At 51.7% G+C, this 16303-nt stretch overlaps 1 protein-coding gene across 3 annotated transcripts in view; it reads right to left on the bottom strand.

The window, feature by feature from the left end:
* Positions 1 to 1673: 1673 nt before the first annotated feature.
* LOC104833106 (opsin-5-like) overlaps positions 1674 to 16303 on the bottom strand; it is a 16581-nt gene continuing 1951 nt past the window's right edge. For 2 of the 3 annotated variants that reach the window (XM_010569662.1, XM_010569663.1), the window contains 6 exons: positions 10005 to 10139; positions 8062 to 8149; positions 6249 to 6411; positions 5510 to 5637; positions 3245 to 3573; positions 1674 to 2425 (listed from right to left, as the gene is read on the bottom strand). In XM_010569662.1, coding sequence (XP_010567964.1) covers positions 1871 to 2425; positions 3245 to 3573; positions 5510 to 5637; positions 6249 to 6411; positions 8062 to 8149; positions 10005 to 10007 — 1266 coding nt within the window. In that variant the 5' untranslated portion in view covers positions 10008 to 10139 and the 3' untranslated portion in view covers positions 1674 to 1870. The remainder of the gene's footprint in view (positions 2426 to 3244; positions 3574 to 5509; positions 5638 to 6248; positions 6412 to 8061; positions 8150 to 10004; positions 10140 to 16303) is intronic. The other variant, XM_010569664.1, reaches the window with a different exon arrangement.

The raw sequence follows: 16303 nt of genomic DNA, 5'->3' as shown, positions 1-16303 counted from the left end.
AGCAAGGGCAGGACCACCCGCGCCCCAGCACCCTTCGCCGCTTTGCTGGGTGCCTCTGCATGCGGCAACCGCTTTCCCCGCCGCAGAGCTCACACCGGCCCCGTTGCCACCTAAACTGGAATTGGGCCACAACATGGAGGCCAAAAACCTCGGTATTTTTAATGCCTAGGTTCAGCGGTACCAAGTTTGTAGCTGAAATGACTGGTGGTGGGCATCTGCCGTGTGCCCCCCAGGCAGCACACCCACCCCTCTGGATTTCTGCACGCCCCTGCAGCTAGCGGATCTTTTGTGAAGTGCTGTGTGTCCTCGGGAGAGAGGAGGCTGCTGCATCTGTGCTAAGAAAAGGCAGCGATACATCCTGGTTCTAGGAGCGACTTCTAAAAATAGCAATATCTGTATCTGGAGAGCGGAGGGAGGAGGGAGAGCTCGGGGTCGGCTTCCAGGCAGGGCACAGCCAGCAAGAGCATCGGGGCAGAGGCTGTGTCCCAGCACTTGGTGAAGAAAATGGTTCACTATTCCCATTTAGCACATCCACGGTTTAACTCCACAGCTCTGGCAACGGGTTGTGGCATGGCTTTGTTCGTTAACCAGTGACAAGGTAAAGCACTCGTGTGAGTAACTGGCTGGCTGGGTGCCGGAGGGCAGCACGTTTCCCACCTCTGTTACTGACTCTTATCATCTCCTTGAATGCCTCTTTAAATTTTGGGGGGCATAACAACCCTCTCTCAGCACCCTGGCTGCGTTATTCAGACCCTGCAAAGGAAAACCAGCTCCCGCCGTGCCTGAGGCTGGGCACACGAGCAGCTCGGTGCCGGGGGTGGGACGGGGACCCCCCGAGCTCAGCCCCAGGCGAGCTTCCCCATGGGGCTGCCAGCACGCTACTGGAGGGAGACGTCTGCGAGCCTGCCCCGCGCCCGCCACGGCGGATAACGTGGGCACTTTTCTATTGCTGGCTTTGCGTCGGGCCCTTCCACAGCTTCTTGGTCCTTTTCGTCCCAGGCTCTTCCCCTGCGTGAACTGCCCGCGCTGATCTCTCCAAACGCCGACGACAAGCCCGCGGGATGCTGTTGCCCAGGCAGCTGCTCCCCTGCGCAGCAGCGCGGGTGGCGAGAGCTGCCCCCTCGTCCCAGCCGCCGGGAGACACCTTGCAGCCGCAGCCCCAGCTCCAGGGTGATGCTCGGCCACAGATTTGCCATTCCCTGCCTGGAGAGCGTGACCTGGGACTGCTATTACTCACACCGGGATTATTTTAACCCCAAATCCTTACTCTAAAGACAAGCTCCCATTTTGATCTATAGGCAGTGGTGGGTTTGCACTCAAATCGAGGGAGTGGGGTAACCCAGCCTGCACAGAGAGTAGTCTCTTGAGAGGTATATAAAGATGCTTCATAATCCCAAGTGAGGTAGCTGAGCTGCATGGTCCCGCTCCCCAACAGGATAGGACATGGTCAGCGGGGGCTGTAGGGGCTGGCGCTGGAGGCAGGATCCCTCTCAGGGCCTCCTGATCCCCAGCCCTCCCTGCCAGGCACAGTTTCTTAAGACAACCAAGTTCCTACTTGGTCATCAGAGCACCAGGATGGAAAAACAAAGGCCAAGGGCCCAGAGAGCAAGCCACAGGAGAAACTGCACCCTGGACTTGCACCCTGGGCAGATTTCAGGCACTGGGGGTCTTTATTTTTTTTGCAAGTGCAAAGACTAGGCTCAGAGTTGCAAGAGCCAAACCAGAGAAGGAGGCAAGGTTGGTCTTAAATTTTCGTGTCACTTCATCGACAGAACGTGCTGGGGACCCATCGGATATGTAGGTGAGAGAAATGCTGCGTTTGGGTTTGTCTTCCAGTGCGCTGGTGGGACACAGCCGGGCACGGTTGTGCTCAGAGAAGGTCTTTCATGATATCTGACGGCAGGGCTTCCCCTGCCACGTTCACAGCACCCAGGTCTGACCTTTTCCGTGTGACAAGCACCATCATCTGCACCGTCCTCTTCAGTCCCGGCTGGCAAGCAGCTCCATCAGCCAGGATAGCCAGGGGACCGTGCTGGGGCGAGCTGCCAGGCACCTGGGGGAGTTTGTAGCACTTGGGGTAGTTACTGAAACACTCAAAAGTGTCGTTGCAGTTTCTGCAAGCCCCAGGGTGGCCACTGAAGCCCGCGGATGGGAAGGGCTGGAGCGCGGCACTCGGGCACCCGCAGCAGAGGAGGGTGCGGATGGCCTGGAGGAGCATCATGTCCTTGGAGAGGAACTTCTGGAAGTTGGGCTTGAAGAGCAGGTACACCAGGGGGTTGTAGAGCGTCGAGGACTTGGCAAAGACGGCTGACAGCACAAAGGCCAGTGCCGGCACCTGGCTGGCATCGCCAAGGACTGCCCACAGGGCAACGACGGCGTAAGGGGTCCAGGCAGCCAGAAACCCCAGGCACACGGCAATGCTCAGCTGGAAGAGAAGGAGATGGAGACGGCGGTGCCGTGAGCCTCCTGCGGCACACGCGGGATGCTGACCCCCCCCTAAAACTCAGCCACGTGCAACGGGACACTGAGCAGTCGGTTACGTTCCCAGGGAAAGGTGCTCAGCCTTCTGGACCTGTCACACTGGATCATCGGGGTGTCAGACATCAGGGTAGCAACTCGGCACATCCCAGCGTGGGCACATAAACCTGCACTCGCTTCAGGTGACTCACACCCCATCCCACCTGGGAAGCTCAGCAATTGCCTCAGCCCGCCACGGCAGATGGGTACGAAGCACCCAGCAACCCGGCTGGGACCAGGCCAGCGTCGGACTCCAACAGCATTTTGGCAGCACTCAGAATCCCTCCAGCAATCTGTGTGCCAGCGTGCAGACTGACCGAGAGGCTCTGGAAACAGGCCATGCTCAGACCCCCCTCCTCTAAGCAGACACGAAGGTTTCCTTCGAGGCCAGGCTTGCAAGCTGTTTTCTTTGGTGTTTGGGGTTTTTTTAAAGGGTATCCACTTTTTTTTTTTTTTGGACATATCCTTGGTAAATTATAGTATTAGCTTGTAGTCTGGGGAGCAATGACTCATGCAAGCTCCTTTTAAGATCTTTTCCAATGTAATTTAAAACGAAAACTCCTCCACCTGATGGCTTTAAACGTGGAGAAAAGTGTTATTACCCACACTGATACAAACACCCGCAGAATTCATCAGGAGCAGCAGACACCCTGGCAGAAGGGGTCCTGCCACATTCACCTGCCCACAGGGCAGTGGGCACACCGCAGCACCCCGAGCCCTCCCCTACCTTCACGATGAGGCTGTGCACGCTGCGGGCTCTGCGCTGGGGGGACGTGTGCTGCCTGACGGCTCTCCGGGACACCCGCACCGTCCAGAGGATCAGTGAGTAGGAGACGAGGATGAGGAGGCAGGGGAGAAGGTAGCAGAAGATGAAGAGGGCGAGGATGTAGAGCGTAGCCTCCCTGCTCGAGGCTTTCCACGTGATGCAGCAAGCTGTCCCATAGGGCTCGGGGCCGTAGCTGCCCCACTCGGCCAAGGGGGCCGTGGCAAACATCAGGGCGTATGCCCAGACGCACAGCAGCAGCACTCCGGCGTGGCAGGGCGAGAACTTGTTGCCTGTGGCAGAGGGATCGGCGTGAGGATGGTTTCCCATGGGCGAGGGGCAGCGGAGAGAAGGGCTGTGACCCTGAGCTGCCCGCACGTCCAGGCACCGGGGACGAAGCCAGGCACCCTGGGACACGGCTGGGGCCACCCAGGCAGGACAGGAGCTGCTGCACACAGCATGGCAGCACTGCAGCCATGGAGCGGGCAGAGCGGTGGCAGCACTCACCCCCGGGCCCTGGGACACACAGGCATCCTCTTGTACCCTTGGGTGGGCGGCCAGAGCAAGGCGCCAAGAGAAATGTAAGGGTTTGCCCCAATCTAGGCAGCAAGTGGCAGGATCAGCAGTGCAGCCTGTCTTGGCTTAGGGAGGAATTGCTGGGAGATCATGCGGCTGCTGGTGGCTTGGCGGGGGACACAGCACCCACGGCCCCACAGGGATACTGCTGCACCCACGGCCCCACGGGTGGGAGGGAAGGGGGCTGCCTGGCTGCAGCAGCCTGAGCACAGGGCAGGGAGAGCTGGCTCCAGGACTGCTCAAAGCCATCACAGACACTGTCCTTTGAAGGACCTTTTGCTCTCCGGCAGACTGAAGCACTGAGGAAGGTGGTTTTTTTCCTTTTTGTCCCATCCCCCATCAAATCTAAAACTCCCTGATCTTCTAAGAGCTCAGTATAAAGTGCTAAATCTTCCGCCATACATAGGAGTAACATTTTTCTTTGAAACTAAGCAATTAAAAGCACATTGAGATTAGCTATTTCCTCATAGAAAATGGGCCAGGGCGTCATGGGGAGATAAGCTCAACGTGCCAGGCTGCCAAGTGCTGGCTCATCTAGAGAGCAGAACCTGCTCAGGGAAAAGCCACTGGTACCTGGGCTGCCTTTTAAGAGCCAACTTTTATCTTTATCTTTCCTTCCACCTTTTTAGTGATCTCCTGAGTTGTTGTGCTGGCACATAACCAAGGTGACTCTGCTCCAGCATCGTCCTTGAGGCACCGTCAGCTGCTGGGGACAAAGCGTGTTGGTGGTTGGCAGCAGCCGCGGGCTGGGGGCAGACAGGCAGTGAGCCATGGGAGAGGGGGTGACGATGCACCCTGGGGTGCTGGCCTGCAAATCAAACCAAGATCTTTGATTTCCCATTTTATTTCTATTTTTGGTCTTTAATCCAATGTATATTCTGAACATACATGCTAGATGGAGGGTTAGCAGCTGAGCTGAGGAAATTAAGAAGCAGCTTCAAATAGGAGGAGCTGTAAATGTGTAGGGGACGTTCCTGGATCCCCCCACTTCTCTCAGGTGCTTTCTACGCTGCATGCCCAAGCTTATAGCTGCATATAGCTGTAGAGCTGCACTCATGTTAGCTCTACAGAGGAAGTCCAGGTGAAAATAAAGCTACAGAAGTGAGCTATAACACTGCACACCCAGCCCTCCTGTATTAATTAATTCAGTCAATTAAATACATTTGGCCTATGGCTCTCCCCACCAGGGACAAGGGAAAGCGGCTCTTCCTTGCACTGCCAGATCTTATGGCTTCCCAGATGCAGAGCCTGCTCTGGCCTAAGCTCAAGTCTGCGTATGGACGTTTGAAACCCTGTGACCTGCTGCGATACAGCAGCTGGGACTTTTCCACAGAGGGAGGACAACGCCCTTGATACTTTTCGGGATGATGCTCCTGAGCCCTGGAGTGAAGCAGGGGATGGCTGAGATGCAAGCACAGGGCATGGGCACAGGGTGCTGGGGCTCCATAGCCCCACGCGGGTAGAGGGGGATGAATACACAAGTAATAAAAGCCTTCAGAGTCTGCTGCATCAGTGTATTAACCGGGAATAGGTTGCCCTTGGGCAAAGCTTTCCTAGAAGAGGTGTATCTGACCCATAAGAGAAGGAAGAAAAAGAGTTATGTTAATAGAGAAGGGTGTAAGTATAGATCAGATAACACATCCCAGCACCTACCATATGCTGGGTAGCAGACCTTCAGGCAGCAAACCGTGCTGAGCACCGTCAGGCTGGTGAGGCTGCACAGCCCAAACAAGACCCCGCAGAAGGCGTAGAGAGTGCACACCGCCTGGTTGAACAGCCACCTGCAAGGGAAAGCCTGCAGGTAAACCCAGCCCTTCCCCTCTGCCCGGGGCAGCTGGCTGACAGCCCCTGCCATGCGGCTAGACAGGAATTGTCTCTGAAATCCCTGCTCTGGAGGAAGGCTGGGTATTTCCCAGCCGCTCTCCTGGCAGTAGGGCCTCAGCTGCTGGTCCCACACTGGAAGCAAAGCCGACCGTGCGTGGGGCAGCTGCAATGGGCTGCATGGATAGCAGCGTGTGATTGCCCAAGAAAACATGGGCATGATCTTGCCCCAGATTTGTTCTCTAAGCATCCCAGAGACAGGCACAGACAGAGCCACAGGTGCAGGAGCTGCCCTGATCCATGCCAGCGCACACCACTGCAGTGCCTGTGCAATGTGAGGGCCAGCTCGGAAACCCACCACCAAACCCCTTTTACAGCAAGTCTGTGTGATAAACTGGGGGGACAGGGAACAGCAAAGCACCCTGCTGTGGGGTGGATGTCTGTGAAGGGCCACCAGACTGACTCCTTGGGTCCCCCTGCACCACCTGTCAGGGATCTCCCCATTTCAAGACAAGGTTTGCAAAGTGCACCCGGGGCCATTGGCCAGCACAGAGCCGCTTCCACAAAGTACCTGTGTGCAAAGAAGGATGAGGTGGCCAAGGGAAAGAGTGTCACCGTCATACTCAGGTCACTGATGGCCAGGTTGACGATGAAGAACTCGGCAGGCTTCAGCATTGACCTCTTACGATAGGCCACCAGCAGGAGCAGCGAGTTCCCAGAGAGGGACACAATGCCTGTGGAGAAGGCAGAGGAACGGTGCTGTATGTAACAGAGCTGGGAAAGGAGCCAGGATCATCTTCAGATGTTTGGAAGCCAACACCGGAGATGTCTACAGAGGGTGGAAAGGGCTCCAGGCTTCCCTCCCCAGAGCAGGCTGAGCAGGGGAGCCCATGGGACCTGCAGAGCTCTGTGAGCACATCTGGAGATGCTGGACATTGAATTTGATCCCTTCCCCTTCCTGAAATCCTACAGAGGCATTTGGTAGGATGGCAGTGATGGGATGAGACTGCAGTCGGCCCTGGGTGCAGGATCTGGCCAGAGTCACTTCTTCCAGCTGGAAGGAGCAAGGGGGGCACTTCCTTCCAGCTAGATAAATAACAGGAGCTTTGTGCGATTGCTCTTCTGATGTGAGGCCAAGGAGCTGCACCCCTTTGCCTTTTTAATTTCTTCCTGGCAATGTCACTCCTAAGTCTGTGTTGTCCAATATCATGGTAACAAAATAAACAAGAAGAAAGGCATTATGAAGATCAAGGAAAATCCAGACTAAACAAACGAAGACTCTTTGTTTGCTACTAGTGTATTTAAAACAACAGTGGTGATTAAAATTTTATAACAAGGGCTTTCTCTCTTTTTTAAATTATAAGCGTGCTTTCATTGAAAAGAGGTTTTGGTGTCCTCAGAAGGGGAATCTCTGCTGCTTTTGGGGCAGGTTGGGTAGGACAAGAATTTCTCCCTAATGGATTAGGCTGTAAATTAAATACAGTGGTAAGAACCAGCTTGCAAAGCCGCTAAATGGCTAACACTAAAGTTCCCCTCAGGAACAGGATTCCCACGCAAGACTTCATCAAATCCAGAGCTTTGGAAGTTTTGGAGTCACTGGAGGGTAGAGTAATGAGATGTTTGTCCTTCTTCCCAGCCTCATGAGGCATTTTTCCCACGGAGCTAGTCTCACATCTGTACTAAGTACATTTTATTAGCTTTACTAACTCCTAGGAGCTATAGGTGCCTGTAGGGCTGCTGGCAGTCCCAGTGGCGTGAGCATGCCTTGGGTTCCCCATCCTCACAGGCATGAAAAACTCTTCTAGCGTTTGGGAGACAACTTGCTCAGGGCTCAGATAACTGGAAGGCTTTTCGTTGCTCATTGTTCACTTCTGCCCACACCAACCAGGGCTAGGCCGCTTCAGAGCACATCCCAGCCCCTCGGTTTTGCCTGCTGGCTTTTCAGTGCCACTAACTCCAAATCACAGGACATTCAGCAGCTTCTTCTGCCGAAAGCAAGGACCAGCTGGAGGTCCAAATCACCTTCAATAGTCCTGAAGCTGGCAATGCTAACAGAGAGTCCCTACCTGTCTCACATCAGGTAGCTGCAGTAGGAGTTACAGCACGTTTCTCAAAGGTTGTTCTTCAACTTTCCAAATATTTAAAAACATAACTGGTACTTGCAGTTCCCCTGAGAGGGGAATGCAGTCACCAAGCTTTGGCCAGATCATCCTTTTGAGTAACATGGGGAGGGCTAATGTGGGAAGGGCCAGTTTGATTATTCTGCTAATGACTGAACGCTTCTGGAAGCATCAGTGACTGCAAAAGTCCTGAATGTCTCTCGAAGGCAGGCACCTGGGCTGCCCACAGCAGGGAGAGAGGTGTAACAGGCTGTCTTTCCTTACCAAAGACTAAATAAAGTGTGCCAAAAATCAGGTCTTCTCTCTCCGATAAGGTGGAGATGAACACCAAGGCGTTGGACACATTTCCCATCTGCAAAGCAAAATACAAATACAAGTGAGAGCGAATTTTGGCTAATGAAGGAGTGCTCACTTTCCTCCGTTCCCGGGGAGGACAGCTCTGCGACACGCTCCTGGCACGGTGCTACAACCAAGCCAGCAGCATGTACCTCACCGCGGGAGGTGCCTTCATTAAGGCTGCACACAGCACTGACCTAACCAGCTGGGCAGGGGGCCGATAATAGGATCACGCTGGTAATCTCACTTGATTACCATTTCTTCAATTACAGATTTTACTGATTAGCATTAGCCTTTGGATCTAAATTTTCTTTGCAAGTCTCGGCCATGTGCTGACTGCAGCGGGCACTGTGCGTTTGGACATGGGGATTGGCAGCTCAGAGCTGGAGGCTTCGTGTTTTGCAAAGTCCCCCACCTCCTCCAGGTTTGTCCCATCCTTCACGTGCCTCCACCAGTCCCTGCGTCCACATCAGCAGAGAGGCTTGGCCCAAACTCTCTTTGCGATGCAGCCAAGACCTGTTCATGTGCCATCCCGGTGGCATATTAATTGCCTCTACTGTGAGACATGCACTGTGTGTGCTGAGAAAGGCCCATGCAGACAAGGGGACTTGCAACAAGCTGTTCATCAAACCGCAGCCCAGGAGACCCCACAGCTGGGGACAGAAAGGAATTTTGTCACCGCAATCATCACTGCTCCTGGCTGGGACCCTCCTTCTGCTGTAACTAAATCTGATCTGTGCTGCCAGTAGTGCAGGCAGGGAAGAACTTGAGGGTGAACACATGTATTAACAACAACAAAAAAATAGTAGTAAAAAGTCATTCCCTTTCACACGGTGTCTGACTCAATCATTGAGTTTTATCAGCCTAATTAGTTTCCCTGGTATTTCATGCAGCTGAGCCAAAGGTTCCCAAGTGCTTAGGAAGTTAATAGGGGGTAGTAGAGCAGAACAGCAGACGTGTTTCAGTATATTCTCTCCCTTCACTGATAACAAATAAATGGAAAAATATTTTGTTCAGGTGAAGAAAAAAAAAAAGAGAGAGGGGGTGAGAGAAAATAATGGTTTAATTATATGTTTCGATAGCTGTTAGCTTGCTTGCTGGGATGCTTAATGCATGCAATATTCCTGCCTCCTTCCCCAAGGTCCCTACCTGCACGCTGTGGGAGAACTGAAAACAGTGCCCTGCCACGGAGCAGGGGCTGGGGAGGGGAAGGCAGCTGGGGCCAGCCTGGGCATGGTTTAACCCTCACAAGTGGCAACAGGCTGCTTATTCCTGCCCCATAGCCTAGTCCTCATAGGGCCATGCTGCGAGCTGGAACAGGGAATAGATTTGGCCTTATGGGGAGGAGGTGAATAACAATAATATCCCCAGCACAGATCCCTACGTGACCTCTAACTGCTGTGAGGCAGCTTGGGAGCTACCGCATGGGCCAACAGCCATGGGAGACGGAGCCTCTTTCCATGAGTTTTGCTGACATGGACTTCACAAACAGAGCGACTACCCTTGTTATCTGTACCCGGGTGAAAATGCGCACCTCACATCCAAGGCTGCATTCAGACAGATGGAGCTAATTACTTGAAGTACTGTGTAAATTAGCTTTGAGTGTAAATGTATTTTAAGACACTAACTGGTGTTAAACTGCCAAGAAATCCTGCCAGTAGTTTTTCATTCTCTGTGTTACTGGCCCATACAGATGAATATCGATTGACCATGGTTCCTCTGGCCTATTTCATGGCTTTCTTGGGTTAGGTGGGCACACAATCCATGGGATGTTTACAGCTCATATAGTCCCACTTGCTACATTTCAGTGAACTTATCTCAAGCATCTGATGTTAAGCAATCAAATATTTTTATGGTTGGTGCCTACATACCATGAGTACGATGAAGTTGCCTCTGCAGACCAGGCAGGATGCTGGTTAATTTAGTTAATGGGAGCTGCAATGGTCATCCATGGTTCTCAATTCACTCTGTTGACCGTCTGGCCTCTCTGGATGGTTCCTGCTCCTCTTATGAACAGAGATGGTGGAAAGCAAAAGAACTGGTCTGTGCAAAACAGTCCCGACAAGCGTGTGCTGCACAGAAAGGGGTGTCATGCACTGAAGACAGAAGGAGCAACAGCAAGCCAGGTTTTGGCTTGCTTGCTCTAGCAGACATGGCCAAAGCCCTTGTGCTGCTGGCATACTCCCACATCCTTGAGACATGTTTTGCCCAGGTTACTGGTTTGACAGCTTGATGCAAATGTGATTTTAAATTAAGCTCCATTTACATCATCCTGCTAAACTGACAGAGGCTCTCAGGAAGCTCAGCTAACGGCTGCTGAAGTGCAGCAGACTTGCCTCCTTCCTCAACTCATTTATTGGCTTTTGGCAATGAGAAAGAGGTACCATACTGTTTTGAAATGCCCCATCCTCCTGCCTGGGTCTGGAAAGTCTGCTCTGTGGCACTGCATGGACATCATGAAGGCAAACATGGACAGCCAGGAGGTCTACCCGCTTCTGTTTGGGTTTCCTACTACGGACTTTCACTTCAGAGAAATGACCACCACACATGGGATTTTTCCAATCCTTTGTTGTGCAAAACAAGGCACATCTAACAACAGTGTGTGCTTTACTAATAAACTAAACCCCGGCTATTATCTGCCAGCTTGGAAGAGGCTGCTAGCCCTTAGGGTTTGATATGCAAGCACCTATGGGAAAAAGCGCCAAGCAGTGTGATTGCCCAGGCAGGCTGACAGGCACACAGCTAATTTGCTACTTGAACATATCAAATGTCCCCTGTCTTGTTACCAGTACATACAAGTACAGTATGGCAACTTCTCATACATCATTACTTGTATTTATGTACATGCAGCTTTGATGTTCAGTCTTAAAAATTCAGTCTCTCTTAATAATTGCCTGGTAAAATATGTAAGGAAAACATTAACATTTGCATCCTAGAGGCTTCCTACTTTAACCAATATAGTATTGCTGTCAGAGCAGCAACCTGACTTGGAGGACTCCTTGCCAGCCCAGCACACACTTTGCAGGTGCACGCTCCCCTGACCTGCTTTTCCTTATGCTCTCCTGGCTGGTGGATGTTGATCTCAGTTCTGCTTTGGTGCCAGGGTAGCCTTGGACCACTCGAACACATTTGAATGTCCTCATTTGCATGATATAGTTCAGCTGCATCAATTTGCTTTTCTTAGCAAACATAATTCACAAGGTGCTTGCTTTAAACCCTTACTACCCTCTCCCTACTCATCTTCCCTGGTCGCAGTGTGGAGGACCAAGTGCTGTCAGTGTGGCCCCACAGCAGCAGATGCTGCTCACGAGAAGTCACCATAACCTCCATCTGCTCTCTTGGGCTTTCTAGCTGCTTTGGGCAGAGAGCGAACTGCCTGGCCATCCCCATAGACGTCTACACAACATAATTACTAGGGCATGCAAGGTTGGAGTCTGAGCAGCAATGGGCCAAGATCTACCCTGAGCTCTGCTTAAGAGGGAAAAGGGGTTAGGCAGAAAACTATCCCAGCTAATATTAACTTGGGAAGCTGCACACCAGTCCTCAGCCTGCACTGGATACCCAGGGAAGCAAGTCACTGTCTGATCTTTCTGCACTTGCACCACACTAAAAGCATCGCAGAGTAACTCAGTTTTCTCAGCTCGTGACCTCCTCACAGGCTTTCACTTACAGGTTTACGTTGAAGGTGACTGTCCCCTCTCTGTGTCCTCAGCACGACTGATGGCACCTGCAGCTCCGGGAAGCTCCTCCCTGCCTGCCCGGCCGAGACACTGGGACGTGCCGGTGTCCAGCCGGGGTGGCCTTTCCCGTTTGCTCCCTGGGAGCTTAGGGAATCGAATTGACAGGAATCCTGAGCAGAGCCCATGAATCCCAGACAGAGGGACCAGCACAGAGGTGACACCAGGCAGCTTTAAGCTGTCCCTCCTCACTCCGGTCTGTGCTGGCCCCATCTTTCAGCAGATATTAAAGCAATAGCAAAACTCTCGTTACCTGTTCTGGGAGCTGGGTAGCCCCAGGCCCTGTGACTTCGGTGTGCTCCCTCTGCAAGGGCAGCCTGCAGAAACCAGCCCAGCTGCTGCGCTCCTGTGAGGGTACGCCCCAGTGCAAGCCAGGATCTGGGCATCAAGTACAAATGGCTTGATTGCAGAGAAACTACAAAATCATTTAGGAGGGAAGCACAGCAGCTCCAGGGGTGGGAGACGACTGCTTTCTCCCTTTACAAGATCAATCATTTCAATAAAAGGGTGTTTCTGGATAACTGCGATGTGAGCACCTTGCAAGCATTCCAAGTACTTTCACACCCCGGGTTCAAGCTGAATCTCTCCCTTTATTGACTGTCCAGTGGAGACTTAGGTTCTCCCTTGAGATTTTCACTGACAATCCCGACTTGCTGGACACAAGTGCTGGAAATCCCTAGCAGGAAAAAGGGAAACATTTCCCACCCTTTCTTCACCTGCCCTGTGCAAATCTTGTCCCTAGCCTCAAATCCTCGCCATACTATGCAGTGACTCATAAAGAACAGCAAAATAAATGGGGCTCATGTTCAGGTTTTTGTTAAAATCTTGTGAGTCACTTTATCTTGGGAAAAAGCAGCAGTGGCAAATCTGGGCTTTAGTGGAAGACAGACAGCTGCAAGACAGACAACTAGGGGATCTAAGGCTTTAACTGAAGGGAGCAGGCAGAACTGATGGGACATTGCAAAAAAGTTCTCTGATGAGATTTCTCCATCACAAGGAAGCAGAAAAGGTTGGAGCCCATCTTCTCCCTTTTTCAGGCCACCCTCTAAAAGGTTTGTGAGGAAATGGGCTTTCCTCCTCACCAGCACATGCAGTAGCAGGCAGGGCAGGGTGAGAACATCACTCTGATGCATATTCATAATTGTCAGGGTGAAAAAGCTGCTTCAGAGTATTTAATTTCACAGCTAACGAAAATCCAATCTCAATGTGCTTCCTATGATGAATGTCCTTAGGAGCCCACCTCTCCCTTCCTTGTGTGCCAAAGCATTTTAATTGATGCTAAGGTTAAATTTATTAGAAAACCACCAAGTTATTAGACCCACAGTATGACACTGTGGATGTGGAAAAGGAAGGAGGGAAGAGGGTTTGCTACATATTCATCAGCTTCTAAGTTTCTCTTCAGAATTTCTTGAGAAAGTGACTCTTTCACCTTAACCACAAACATGTCAAAAATATGCAGAGCTTCCACAGACACATTTTGGATGCATGCACTAAGACATGAGCCTATGCCTTTGGGATAAATGCACGTGCTGTCGGGCAGTTATAGCTCTGTCTGGGACACTGAGTAACAGCACTTGTCCATACAAGTGCCTTCAGCGTTGCTTGTTGCTCTGACTATCCCTATACACAACCGACTGCAAGGAAGGGAGTTTCTGGTGATGAGACCCCTGCGACAGTGCAAGCTGGGTGAGACCCAGCCAAGGGGTCAGAGTGCTGGAGCGATGTCCCAAGCTGCAGAGTGGCACCTGGCAATGAGAGTGGGAGTCACTCACCCTGGAAGTAAAGTTGGTGCAGAGGAGAGTGAATCCAGCAGGAGAGGAGGATGTTGAGGTGCTGGAGACTGGCAGCCCCCCCTTGTATGATGGGTGGGCAGGAGGACATAGTGCCAGTGGTGAAAGGGGGCTGCTGGGTTCGTCTCCTCCACAGAGCACCTTGGATCCTAAATGCTTCACAGCCCAGTGAAAATAATCTTCCTTACTCTCCTGTGCTTTTTGGAGGGTAAAGAGTGTCCATGTATGGGGAGGGGTGATTTATACCTCCCTGTACCAGACTGAGTGACTCTGGCCATGAGAATGACGTCCTTCATTAACTTAATTGGAAACAACCTTCTTTTAGGGCTGAGCAAATCATTCCTGAAATTCTCATAATGTATAGTTCTCCCCTAGGCCACATTTCATTCTTCCTCAAGAGCCCTTGGAAGCAGACATGCTGAACACAGAACATGCACACCACCTCTCCAAGATGCTTTAGCAAAGCATACGTGTATTAAGAACATGGAGCCTGGGAAAAAGGAGGGACTGTGGTCACACAGCTGCACTGATGACGAGACAGGGCAAGGCCCAGCATAAACAGTTTGGAAGGAATTGTTCCTGCTCCTCAGCGTGCAGGCACACACGCAGCAAAGGAAAGAGAGAACTGGCAAAGCTTGCAGGACTTTATTTCCTTCAGATCCCTGGCAGGTCTCCATCCTGCAATACATCAGGGCAGCTACAAGTGTCCTGTGAGATCAAGCTGGCAAAAAGTAACAATAATCCAGGGGAGAGGAACTTCTATTTCTGACATATTACTTGGGATAGGCCTTATTTTTATGGTTGTGCTTGAGCTATTCGTAAAGCACACATCTCTCACTGTAATACAGAAAATTATAAAAAAGCATCTCTTGCACTGATAGATATGCTGATATCATTGACACATGGACGATAAATCAGTTTTATAGAAATATGGAGAGCTATAATTTTTGTATCTGAAAGTAAATCATAAACTAGATCCTGTAAACTTATCGTACCTATGTGCAGTGTACAGGCAAGTGAAGCTAGGATCAGTACAAAAACTACCACAAAAATCTCAGACTTTCCCCTGCTGCTTTCACTGGGGGCTTGTAAAGCCTTCCCCCCCAGATGAATTAGAAGGTGGTGCACTTGTCTGAGCTGCTCTGCGAGAGGGATGTTGGGACCTCTTCACACCTGGCCCCAAGAGATGCTTACATGGTCTTTACCCTTGTGGAAACAAGACAGCGAGTAACCTGCTTCCCTGCCAATTCACAAACCTGTTCTGGTTCTGCTTGCCTGCTGGAAACCTGCACAAAGGCCTTCCTTTCTCAGAGCTGCTCCCTCAGGTGAGCGTGCAACAGAGGGGGAAGCTTGCACAACCCTCCCCCTCTGCTGTCATGTTTAGTGGAGAGTCACAAGCTGCAGAAGCATCAGTGCAGGTACTAAACACATTCACACTCATTTCTGACAGAAACAGCTGCTGGAGCTTTCTTCCAACTCAAAACATTTCAAAAACGTGACTATGCTCAATCAAGACTAAATCTGTAACTCCTCTGGGAGGGGCTTCAGATGAGAATGTCTCATCAGGGGCTATCCAGCCAGCACAACGCGTGGCCCTTTGAAATCAAACTGCTTGGCCACGTAGTCTTTGGGCATACAAAGCTGCTGTTCAATTTGATTTAAGCTCCATTGCTCAGACTCTGTTCTGAGAAGAGACAGACTGTGAAAGCTCCTTTCCCCTCAATTTAATCAGACTTCAAAATGAGATGAAGTTTTCCAAGCAGCTGCTGCCACAGGTACATTACCAGGAAACCCTCATATTCTGCATCCCAGACTCTATTCTTGTGTCCACAGGAAGAATCAAACCTAAACCTACATCCCATGTCCACACCTGGCACCTGTGAGGACACTGGCATGGCTGGACTGGCCTGATCACATGCATTCTGTCTACCTGAAAAACCATACATTTTATTTTTGATTGCTGGTTTTGTCCTTTTCCTCTCCAGACTTGGACAGCCGCTTTTCTTCGGCCAACGTGCGACAAAGCCAGAGCCTTTCTTAGGCAGGAGGAGGAAACCTGATGAGCCTCAAAACTCTGCTGACCTCCAGTCTCTTTCAACAGTAAATAGCGTGAATTGATTTCTGAAATTCCTAGCACAGGGGAAGCTTAGACACTGCTGCCTGCCTAGCAAATAAAGCAAGCCTTAAAAAGTCCTAGAAGAGCAAAAGAGCATAGCGGAGTGACTGTTCACTACATGAAGGACAGACTGCAGTGCAAGGAAAGGCAGTTCTCAGTCCCCTACCCGAAATCACTTTGGAGATTACAGAGGTTTTGTGTTCCAGGGCTGCTTTCCACCTCCCTGTTAGCCACCCAGGACTCTTGCAAACCCCTTTGAGAGGGGGTGCGACCCCACGCACACGCACACCCTAAAGCTCTCAGTGAGCTGTGTCACTCGCACACACGCACCAGTGCCCACGGCCGCCCAGGCGGGGAGCAGAGGTCATAGCCAGGGCTGGCACTGCCGGTCCCCCATGCCCACCCCGGGGCTCCTTCACCCCCCGGGGACACAGCTAGAGGGGCTGGGCTCCCTGCCCTCCTGCACCTCGGGACACCCACGGGGACCGTGTCCTCCCCACTCCCAGGGTCGGGGACACCATGTCCCT

The sequence above is a fragment of the Haliaeetus leucocephalus genome, unplaced genomic scaffold, assembly GCF_000737465.1.
Source record: "Haliaeetus leucocephalus isolate CR32 unplaced genomic scaffold, Haliaeetus_leucocephalus-4.0 Scaffold273, whole genome shotgun sequence".
In the NCBI taxonomy this organism is placed as follows: domain Eukaryota; kingdom Metazoa; phylum Chordata; class Aves; order Accipitriformes; family Accipitridae; genus Haliaeetus; species Haliaeetus leucocephalus.
The sequence above is the reverse complement of the archived record's forward strand: the minus strand, read 5'-3'. Positions and strand labels throughout refer to the sequence as shown.